Raw genomic sequence first — 12,500 nt, forward strand, 5'->3', positions numbered from 1 at the left:
ATTCCTCTCCCCCTCCCTCCATATCCATCTCTCTCCCCNCCCCTCCATATCCATCTCTCTGTTTCTCTCTCTCTCTCTCTCTCTCTCTCCATCTCTGTACCCCCCCTCTCTCTCCCTCCTCCACCTCTGTCTCTCTCTCTCTCTCTCTCTATCTCTCTCTCTGTCTCTATCTCTCTCTCTCTCTCTCTCTCTCTCTCTCTCTCTCCCCCCTCCAGAGCGAAGTCGAAGAATGGCGGTCGGTGTCTGCGTGAGAAGCTGGATCGCCTGGGCCTGAACCTGCCGGCCGGCCGCAGGAAAGCAGCCAACGTCACGCTGCTCACCTCACTAGTGGAAGGTAGCAAGCTAATCCCACCTCAGACGCACGCACGCACGCACGCATGCACGCACGCACGCACGCACGCATGCACACACGCACGCACGCAGGTGGGTGTGGGGGGCAGGTTGTGCGTGTGCTTGTGTGTGTGTGTGTGTGTGTGTGTGACAGAGTGTATTTGTGAACATTTGTGCGTTTGTGCACATGTGTGCTTGTATATTCTGTCCAGTGTGTGTGTGTGTGTGTGTGTGTGTGTATGTTTGTGAACATTTGTGTGTTTGTGCATATGTGTGCCTGTACATTCTGTCGAGTGTGTGTGTTTGTATGTGTGTGTGTGTATGTGTGTGTGTGTGTGTGTGTGTGTGTGTGTGTGTGTGTGTGTGTGTGTGTGTGTGTGTGTGTGTGTGTGTGTGTGTGTGTGTATGTGTATGTGCGTGTCTATTTTCTTGGGGCTGGGGTGTTCTGCTAAGAATCTGAGCTACTGCAATTCCCTCTTTCTGAATTACTCGCCAGGATCAGCACGCTCACACGCACGCACGCACGCACGCACGCACGCACGCACGCACGCACGCACGCACGCACGCACGCACGCACGCACGCACACATGCACAGACACAAACACACCAGTGGACATCTTGGTTTTTTCCACTAAGCCCTAGTCACACAGGGTTGTTTGTGTAGACACACACACACACACACACACACACACACACACACACACACACACACACACACACACACACACACACACACACACACACACACACACACACACACACACACACACACACACACACACACACACACACACACACACACACACACACACACACACACACACACACAGGTGGATCAGCAAGCATCAAAAGCTGCTAGGTTTGGGCCGAAGCTGGTTTATATACCTGGGGACGAGCCAGGATTTGGGCTGAAGGCAGCAAGCCACCCGGGGACGACCCCAGATATCCATGGTTACACCCCAGCAGTCCACAGACCTTCACCGCTTGTCTTTTCTCGGTTTCTGATTATGTATTCCAGCCACGTTCAAAAACATTGCTCGTTCTTTTTCTTTTTCTTTTTTTTTTCTCGCGCTGTTATCTTTTTTTCTTTTTTTTTGCTCTGCCACACCAACAAGGCCATGATATGAATCTGGATTCAGCACATGGATTGCGCCGTGCGTATTTCCCTCTTGTGCTGTGATCTATAGCTACTAGTGTGGCTGGCTGGGCATGTGGAGTTATGGCCAGATATGACTGAAGAATAATTGATGCTATTGTGTAGGGGAGGGAGGAGGAGGCAGAAGGGACTGGATAAGGCTGGATTTCAGGATGTGTGTGTGTAAGCGTGTCTGTGTGTGTGTGTTTGTGTGTGTGTGTGTGTGTGTGTGTGTGTGTGTGTGTGTGTGTGTGTGTGTGTGTGTGTGTGTGTGTGTGTGTGTGTGTGTGTGTGTGTGTGTGTGTGTGTGTGTGTGTGTGTGTGTGTGTGTGTGTTGGAGATGGAGCTCCAAGCTGTAAATGTAGCGTCCTTAAAGGTGGAGTATGTCATTTTTTTAGTTGTTTACTTCCATCTTTTTGGAAGAATTGGGCCGTCGTTATATTTCACCTACTGATTGAGGGGCCCTTTCAGATTACTTTGTCCCGGGCCTGGTCAAAGCTGTCAGCGGGCGGCCCTGAGTGTAGTGTATGTACCGTAAGTAGGCTACATAGTATTTCACCCTTTATGACACTGTAATTAACCCTTGTGTTGTGTTCGTAAGCTGCATACACCTGTGGTGTTCGGGTCATTTTTGACCCGTGATAACAAAACTCAGCCATAAAATACCTAAAAACACTAGTTATCATCAAATATTGTTTTTCATTTCATGGTTAACTTGGTATGTATTCGTATCCATGGAAATATTCATCTTTTTGACTTTACAGGTCTTTTATCTTACATTATGCAAATCGTTTTTCATGAACAAAACTATCAAAATCTGCATAAATTCACTATTAATACCTCCTAAAGTGATACAATTAGTGATTATGTTGTCCATGTATTACAGCTGATATGAGGGTACAACAAACCCCAAATTTATTTTATTAGTTTTTCTCTAATATCAAAAAATATCACCAATAGTGGCATTTGTGGTGTTTGGGTCCAAACCAACCCAAAGAGATTTTTAGCAGGATAAAGACCAAATGTCAACTAAATTAGTTTTTCAGTGCATAAAATCAATGTTTCAATATGTTGACTTGGTGCTTTTCAATATTTATATGATTTTAGTGTGGTAAATATACAAAATAACAATTATGTCAGTCACAGCTATTCCGCCAATCTAATGCAAAGATATTGGAAATGAGCACCTCAATGAACATGAAAAAAGTCACACTATTCATCTGAATCCCCTATGCCATGAACATGGACCATTATGTCATTGCCACATCAACTTTATGGAAAGTATAAGACCAGTTCTACATGTTTGGGTGCCATTATGAGTTTTTGATACGTTTTTTGGAAAAAATAATGTGCAAAAATGTATTTTGCAAACAAATGTGCAAAAAATCTCATTATATAATGCAGAAATGGATTCCCTGACCATGAAAACATATGAGTAGACACCAGAAATACATCTGTACTCCTTTCACAACAGGAGATATGACGTATTGTAGTGTATGGGACTGTCCGGCGGCCATATTGGATTTGTAATATGAAAAAGCTGGCAAATTTTTTTTCAGGCAAGAAATATATTTTCCTCACCATAAGTCACCAAACTGAAGACAAAGGGCAACCAACAGCTTTTCAGAAATGCATACAACAACCAAAAATCTATGCCGGGTCAATTTTGACCCTGAACACCACAGATGTAACTTTTTTTTTTTTGGACCTTTAAAATTTACTAAAATGATGAAACATATTTTTTTTGTGTTGAAATGATTGTGACTGAGGATTAGATGAAGCCTTATTCCAAGAAAATAAAGGAAAGTGTGTTTTTTTCACACTAAAACGTGAAAACGGGTCAAAAATGACCCGAACACAACATAAGGGTTAATTGGTGTATCAGAGACGGTATAAAAAAGTTGGAGTTGGGTTAACAACATCGTGTAGTTATTTTTTCACAGGTTGTACTGGCAGCAAAGAAAAACTGTGACCACATAGTTTTGTGAAATGATGCTTCACAACATTGTGTACTTATAGACTGTGATGTGCTGGAGTGTACGCAGTTAACATTGCAGTGTTACTTTAACACCCATACGGTTGCCAGAGAGACTGGATAAGATATATAGGTACTCTTAGAATCTCTGTTGTTGCTCCTACTCTCTAAGTGTTGTATTGTCACGGCAACATTTATTGTGTACGGTAATTTAAAAGCGTGGCTCGTTTGTATAGAGCTTTTATATAGCAGCATGATTGCATTTATATGTATTTAATTTGTATTTCTCTTTTCTGCTGCTGTTGACTCTGAAAATAATTGAACAACATTCAATAGTCCTTGAAACACATTTACTGTAAAGCACTCTCACTCATACAGCTTCGAGGAGCTCCGAGTGCAATCCACAGCAAAGGATGATACAGAGAGCAAGTGAAGTGGAATCTCTACATCAATTGTTGTCATGACAACTGTTTAGAAACTAAAGCATGGCTCATCACCATGTGTTAATTGCTATTCCTCTTCTAGGTTCAGATGTATATAGATGTTGTAGCATAGAGAGGTTCCTGTTCAGATGTAATAGATGTTGTAGCATAGAGAGTAGAGATGCACCGGATCCTGATTTTTAGGATCCTGCCGGATACCGGATCCACTGCTTAAGATCCTGCCGGATCCGGAACCGGATACCGGATCCTACGAAAGGGTTGAAACACATAGCCAACTCGCACACGTGGGCCCTTTTTATTACGTTGGCGCAAACTATTTTTAAGACTCATTGGCTTACTGCCACATTGCCTTCAACGGCCGCTTCCAAAGGGCTTTCACTCCATGCAGCGATTGGGGTTGTGAAAGACTGACTGAAAAGCCTAGGCTACGTAAAAAGTAAGGATGCCCCAGATCCTGATTTTTAGGTAACTGCCGGATACCTGATCCACTGCTAAAGATCCTGCCGGATCCAGATAGTCTGAAAAACCCTATTATCCTGCCGGATCCGGAACCGGATCTTGGATCCTGTACATCTCTAATAGAGAGGTTCCTGTTCAGATGTATAGATGTTGTAGACTAGAGAGGTTCCTGTTCTCTCGTTGAGCTAAATGAAAGAGCATCCGCCTTACTTGATCTTTTTTTTTTTCTCTGTTTGCTGTGCATGTGTACTGTCTCTATATAGTCATCATGAAACACCACTCTACTCTACATGTGTGTGTGAGACGGCATAGCAGTAGCAGACCAAACATGGGGCTCTTAATCAGGCCTTAAGTGTCTGCATTTTCCCCTGGTTTCCTCCCAGATAGAGGGAATTTTATAAGAGGTGGGAGACAGTGGAGAAAGAAAGCGCTAGAAATAGGTCATGTCTCTTGTCTGCATACACTACAGCCACAGATGAGATCTTAATTATTAACACATTTGTTATAATACAGACACATAATAATAATGCTATATTATTATTATTATTATTATTATTATTATTATTATTATTATTATTGTTGTTGGTGTTATTGTTGTTATTGTTGTGTGATATTTGTATTAGGTGTTCATCATTAATTGCAATATTGATAGCTCCTGTTGTTGTGGTTGTGGCAGAGCAAGGTCGTTATGAAATATGAATCTTTTGTCTATTGGTTTGCATGAGTAGTGAGCTTCCCCCTAATCCCTTTAGTCTAATGTCTGGGTCTCATTTCCCAGACACACTCCTAGTTTCCTAATTTCTCAGCTTTATTATTAGTCTAATATCTTAGTCTACAGCAGCCTCAGTCCTTTCAGCCTGTGGAAAAGTACAACACTGCTGCTACACGTACAATCAAATTATACAATTTATTTTGAAAACTGTCATTTCGGTCATCACAAGAGTCTCTTTTTTATCCTTTGTTAAGCCTCAGCCCTTAACCTGTCTCTCAATCCAGTTCAACTATGTGTCTATCTGTTTCTTAGTGTAATTTCTCGTCCTCAGTCATAGCACCATAATTGGTTGTCACACTCCTGAGTCCTCAGTCCCGGTTCTTTTTGTCCTCAGAACTGGTTTATGAATTCTCGAGAGTGAGGAGTCCACACACTTAAAATCTTTCTTTTTTAAAGGTACACTGTGTGAGATTTGTAGTTGTTTTTTTCCAGAATTCATGCTGCCCATTCACTAATGTTACCTTTTTCATGAATACTTATTTGGCAATAGGCAACCCAGTTTCAATGAGCAGCATAGTTGCAGTACCTTTTTTGACCATTTCCTACACAGTGTCCCTTTAAAAAAAAAAAGTCAAAAAAGGATTTGAAGTGTGCGGACTCCTTACTCCAAAAACTACAGTCAGCCTTTGTCCTGCACCTCTTCCTGGGATGTGCACAATCTTAACCTTCAATTGGTTCATAAATTCCTCAAGTCAGTCTTGGTCTGAGTTTCGAGTCGTAGCCTCAGCCTCACATCTGGTCTCTCAAAACCCAGTCTGGCTCTCTAGTCTCCTTCCCCTAAGAAGGTCTACACACACACACACACACACACACACACACACACACACGCACACGCACACGCACACGCACACACACGCACACACACACACGCACACACACAGACACACACACACATACACACACACACACACACACGCACACACACACACACACACACACGCACGTACACAGCCACACACACACACACACACATGCACGCACATACACTGCAGGAGGGTTGAACAAGATCTGAATGTTAAGTGGTTATAAAAGAGGGAGGACTCCTGTATCAGTTCCCCATAGGAAACAACATGGAGGCAGGTCTTTGTCTATCCTTCTTCTGTCTTGCCTAACTCTTTCTTTCCTTTTGTCTATCCCTCTCTTCCATCTTCCCTTATTCCTTCTTTCCTGTCTCTACCTTTCTCTTCCGTCTTCCCTTATTCCTTCTTCCCTTTCTCTACCCTTCTTCTGTCTTCCCTTACTCCTTCTTTCCTTTGCCTTATGAAAGTGAAGTAAAAGTCCACCTGGGAAACTCTGACTCCTATTGTCATTGTGACACAGCATTCCACAGCACACAAGTGTAGCGCACTGCACACAACAAAATTGCATTTATGCTTCACCTGTGCAAGAGGGTGGCCCCCAAGGGCTCTTCCTTCTCCTTTTCCCTCTCTTCCTCTCTCACTCCCTCCCTCCCTCCCTCTCTTGCCCTCTCTAACCCTTCCTCTCTCCCTCTCTCCTCCCCATGTGCATTAGGCGAGGCACTGCACCTGGCGCGAGACTTTGGCTACACCTGCGAGACGGAGTTCCCCTCCAAGGCAGTAGGGGAGCACCTGGCCCGACAGCACACCGAGCCCAAGGAGCAGAACGCACGCAAGAAAATGGTGCTGGCCACCAAGTAAGTACACACACACAAACGCGCGCACACACACACACACACACACACACACACACACACATACACACACACACACACACACACACACACACACACACACACACACACACACACACACACACACACACACACACACACACACACACACACACACACACACACACACACACACACAGAGTGTTTTCGGATACGATTACCAGAGGTGTCAAAAGTGAAAGTAAAAGTAAAAAAAAGAAACACAGTTTACTTCCAACACAAGTAACTTACCTGAGTAACCAGTAGACCAGTGCACTTGTCCTACCATCAGCTGGCTCTACACTGGGTGGATCAAGTTTGTGGTGGGTCCTTGATAGACTTTTTCAGTAACAGCACAGTCGATCTATCTCATTAGGTACAATGGAGTTAATGGTGTAACAACTATGTAATGCCATGTGCTAGTGTTGTAATTACACACCACAAATGTACTTGTACTTTTACTCTTGACACCTCTGACGATTACAGACGCCTCCTTTCCACTACACAAGGCAGTCAGTCAGTGCTGCTTGATTTATGCAGACAGGAAACCTTACCCACAAATGTAGTGCAGTGAAAGCCCATCTGGGAAACCTTAAAGGGACACTGTGTGAGATTTTTAGTAGTTTATTTCCAGAATTCATGCTGCCCATTCGCTTACCAATAAATAATATAGCAAAATATCACTTTTCATACATGAAAAGGAGGATCTTCTCCATGGTCCGCCATTTTGAATTTCCAAAAATAGCCATTTTTAGGTGCAAAAAGGACTCTACTTGGACCATGCTAGAAAATATTTGTTTATTACAATTACTTGTTTTAAAACTTTCTTGTAAAGCTCAAATGTGACAATTGGCAGCCCAGTTTCAATGAGCAGCATAGTTGCAGTACCCTTTTTGACCATTTCCTGCACAGTGTCCCTTTAATTCCTATTGTCATTGTGACACAGCACTCCACAGCACACAAGTGCACATTACACACAATGAAATTGCATGTATGCCTCACCCGTGCAAGGCGGCAGCCCCAAAAGGCGCCCCAAGAGAGCAGTGTGGCAGGACACCACCATGCTCAAGATGTGATGGAGGAGGATGGGGGAGCACACTGGTTAATTACTTCTCCCACCAACCTGGCGGGTCGGGAATCGAATGAAAGCACGATTTCATATTGCAAATAGCCTGAAACCATTAAATATATTTAAAAATGCTAAGATGGTCATGATACATGACGCAACATTTCAAAAACCATGTGGTATGAATTGCAAGAGGATAGGCTTGTGATGTTTTAATTAAACGGCCATAAGTGTAATAAACGTATAATCGTAAAGAACTTGACAAACATCTAAGAAAGTGCCCAAATAATATCATTGGCCTTGTGAAGTTGCTCAATATCTTGCCATGTGTATCATCACCTTAACGTGAGGGCGTTGGCAAGAGTTTCTGACTGGTGCAACAGTGCTCAGCTCCCTACTGTGTCGTCTGATGGAGCTCAGGCTGTCTGGTCTCAGTCTCTACCCACGAATGCTTAGACACACACACACACACACACACACACACACACACACACACACACACACACACACACACACACACACACACACACACACACACACACACACAGAGAACTAGTACTGTGTGTGTGTGTGTGTGTGTGTGTGTGTGTGTGTGTGTGTGTGTGTGTGTGTGTGTGTGTGTGTGTGTGTGTGTGTGTGTGTGTGTGTGTGTGTGTGTGTGTGTTTGCACGTGTGTGTCTGTGTGTGTGAGTGATTGGGGTGTCCGGATATGGGAGTTTTACAGCAGCGATATTAACGTGCTCTTTCCCTCTGTCTCTTTCTCCTCGTGTGTGTGTGTGTGCGTGTGTGCGTGTGTGTGTGTGTGTGTGTGTGTGTGTGTGTGTGTGTGTGTGTGTGTGTGTGTGTGTGTGTGTGTGTGTGTGTGTGTGTGTGTGTGTGTGTGTGTGTGTTCGTGTCCGGCAGGCAAATCTGTAAGGAGTTCCAAGACCTGTTGAGTCAGGACCGGTCTCCTCTCGGCTCGTCCAGACCCACCCCCATACTGGACGTGGACATCCAGAGACACCTCACACACTTCAGGTACACACACACAAGCATACACATACACGCATACACACACGCACACACACACACATAAACACACACACACACGCACACATACACACACGCACACACGCACGCACACACACACACACACACACACACACACACACACACACACACACACACACACACACATGCATGCATGCATGCACGTACACACACACACACACACATATCCAGAGACACCTCACACACTTTAGGTACACACACACAAGCATACACGCACACACACATACACACATACACACACACACCTATGTCATACACGCATACACACATACACACATACACGCATACATACACGCATACACATACACACATACACACACGCACGCACACATACACACACACACGCACCATGACCACACACACAAGCATACACATACACGCATACACGCATACACACACACCCACATATCCAGAGACACCTCGCACACTTCAGGTAAACACACACAAAAGCATACACATACACGCATACACGCATACACACACGCACGCACACACACACACACACACACACGCACCATGACCACATCCAGAAACACCTCACACACTTCAGGTACACACACACACACACGCGCACACACATGCTCACTTGCTCTCTGTCTCTCTCTCACACACACACACACACACACACACACACACACACACACACACACACACACACACACACACACACACACACACACACACACACACACACACACACACACACACACACAGATACTAACACCTGTGTGTCCCCTCTCCTCCCCTCAGCCTGATCACCCACGGTTTCACACACACACACGCGCACGCGCACACGCACACGCACACGCACACACACACCCACACACACACAAACACACACACACACACACAGGTACAGATACTAACACCTGTGTGTCCTCTCTTCCCTCCCCAGCCTGATCACCCACGGGTTCGGGACGCCAGCCATCTGCGCGGCCCTCAGCACCTTCCAGACCATCCTGAGCGAGATGCTCAACTACCTGGACAAGCACTCAGCCACCAAGGGATCCGGAACGCCGGATGCCAGCCAGATCAGCGCCGGGTCCGACAAGACGCAGCTGCGCAAGGCCAACGACCTGCCCGTCAAGGACGGCAAGCTCGAGAAGACAGAATGACTGACTGGATTGACTGACTGACTGACTGACTGATTGACTGATTGACTGATTGACTGATTGACTGATTGATTGATTGATTGATTGATTGACTTCCTGCTGGTGTGGGGAAGGAGAGCGGGTCACTTCCTGTTGGTGTGGGCAGGGGGAGTGGCACACTTCCTGTTTGTTTGTTTGTTTGTTTGTTTCTGTGGTAGTCATGGGGATGGGAGGGGGAGGTACCATAGATATTACTGTAGGTTTGTGTATCTATGGTGAGAATGAGTGGGAGGGGTTTCGTGAGTACTGATGGGCGGAGCTGGAACTGCCAAGAGGGTGTGGTCAACAAGTTTGTTGTTTTGATTTTTTCCCTCTCTTTTCTTTTTCTTGTTGTCTTTTTTTAAGGTTAATTGTTGCACATGTGCCTCTCAATCGTTCGTCTATCCCTTTGTCTACTGCCCCTCCCATTTTAGTTTGAGAAAATAAGAGATAAAAAAAAGACTGTAGCCTCTCTGCCACCCACAAAACTCAGCCACACAAAAACGTACATTATTTATATGCTTTTTTTTATACGAATTAAGTTATTGATTATTTATATTGCTCAAAAAAAGAGAAGTGTTTTGTTTGTCCCTTTTTAAGTTATTATTACAAAATGTAATATCTTTTTGATTAAAAGATAAACATTCCACCTCTGTGTAGGCCTCATTGCGGTCTGTATGGGGCTAACTGTAAATCGTCCAGGTAACGTGACGCCTGGTTGCCATTAGTAACTGTATATTGTGCATGTTAGCGTTTGTACACATGTCTGACAGATACATTCCACACACTCTTACAGAACAACAGAGCAGATTGGACCTGAAAGGGGAGACCATTGGTTGGCTTATGTAAGAAATTATATATAAATAATACTATAAATGACAACTTTTTTCTCATAGGCTTTGAAGTACATATATGAAATATCCTTACTTGCAGAAAATACAGTGTTCAATAAAGCATATTGCTGAAAGTGTTCTATTTACCTTACGGATCATTTCTGTATTCATTTGTTGTATTTTTTCAAACATCAATTACAAAATGAAAAAAAAAAACATTTTCACAATGAACTGGGTAATGTGTTATTTCTGCAAACTAAAGACAATAAATCGCTGAGTATTAAGGCACGCACACACACACATTCACACAAAGACACTGACACAAATACCGTGTGTGGCTTGATCTACAGCATGCTTAAAAATGTTAAACACACAAACACAAACTCTGTCTGTCTGTCTGTCCGTCCCTCACACACCCACGCACGTGTGCATGCACGCGCACAGACACGCACACACACAAACACACACACACACACACACACACACACACACACACACACACACACACACACACACACACACACACACACACACACACACACACACACACACACGTACACACTTAGGTGAAAAATCATCTCACACAAAAACTCTCTTCTACACAAACATGTACACACACACACACACACACACACACACACACACACACACACACACACACACACACACACACACACACACACACACACACACACACACACACACACACACACACACACACACACACACACACACCGAAAATGACAACTTGTTCACAACATGTGGAGATTTGTTTTATAACTAATCAACTAATCAATTAATTGTGTATTGAGTCACTGCTTGTGACAAAAAAACAACTAAATAACAATGTAATTATCTATCCCAAACAATATGAGATGAGTGATTCTTATAATTTACTAAATTCATAGAAATGCGGTCTGCTTTTTCAAAATTCATCAAAATGCACTTGGAGGGTTTTGAGTCTGAACTTTTCATATGAAGTGAATGGGTAATCATTTACAGGGGAGGGGAACCTACATATGTCTGCTATGCTCGTCTTATCCGGCCCGCAATACCATTTTAACGATACGCAGTTTCACATAAAATACTATAAAAAAATGTTTTGTAAAGAACTATTAGAAATTATATTTGCAATACAATTAAGTTGTATTTTCAGAGGACCTTGTAAAGGTGGGTCTGGTGTAAAGGTGGTCAACTTCAATATAGGCCTGAAGTTAGGTTAAGTTAGGTTTGGTTAGGTTTCTTTATTAGTCTCCACGAAGGACCACACCTTCACCCTGCGATAAATAACTAGGTTACATCCATTTCATAATTTACATTAAAAAAAGTAAAAACAAGGAGCAAGTGCAGAGGGAAATCCTGGTTTTTGCGTTCCTACTAACAGTCCTTGGAGGACTTGAAGTGGCCTTCGAATGAAAACAATTCCCCACCCCTGATAGCTACGTTACATGACATTACACAACAGAACAATTAATACAACATGTACTTATACAGTGCAGTATCACAACAATGAAATGGTCTTAAAAAGCTTTCCAAATACATACTGTATATGGTAGGTACACCCATACACATTCTCACATTCACATATCAGCTTTGGTGGCTGCCGTACGGTGCCAATTGTGAAATAGTGACACACAT

At 43.6% G+C, this 12,500-nt stretch overlaps 1 protein-coding gene across 1 annotated transcript in view; it reads left to right on the forward strand.

Moving 5' to 3' along the window:
• tfap2d (transcription factor AP-2 delta (activating enhancer binding protein 2 delta)) overlaps positions 1–10,044 on the forward strand; it is a 25,084-nt gene extending 15,040 nt beyond the window's left edge. The window contains exons 5-8 of the mRNA XM_063222525.1: positions 216–334; positions 6,627–6,768; positions 8,753–8,866; positions 9,795–10,044. Of these exons, the coding sequence (XP_063078595.1) occupies positions 216–334; positions 6,627–6,768; positions 8,753–8,866; positions 9,795–10,014 (595 nt within the window). The 3' untranslated portion in view covers positions 10,015–10,044. The remainder of the gene's footprint in view (positions 1–215; positions 335–6,626; positions 6,769–8,752; positions 8,867–9,794) is intronic.
• Positions 10,045–12,500: the final 2,456 nt, after the last annotated feature.

This window comes from Engraulis encrasicolus, chromosome 18 (assembly GCF_034702125.1).
Source record: "Engraulis encrasicolus isolate BLACKSEA-1 chromosome 18, IST_EnEncr_1.0, whole genome shotgun sequence".
In the NCBI taxonomy this organism is placed as follows: domain Eukaryota; kingdom Metazoa; phylum Chordata; class Actinopteri; order Clupeiformes; family Engraulidae; genus Engraulis; species Engraulis encrasicolus.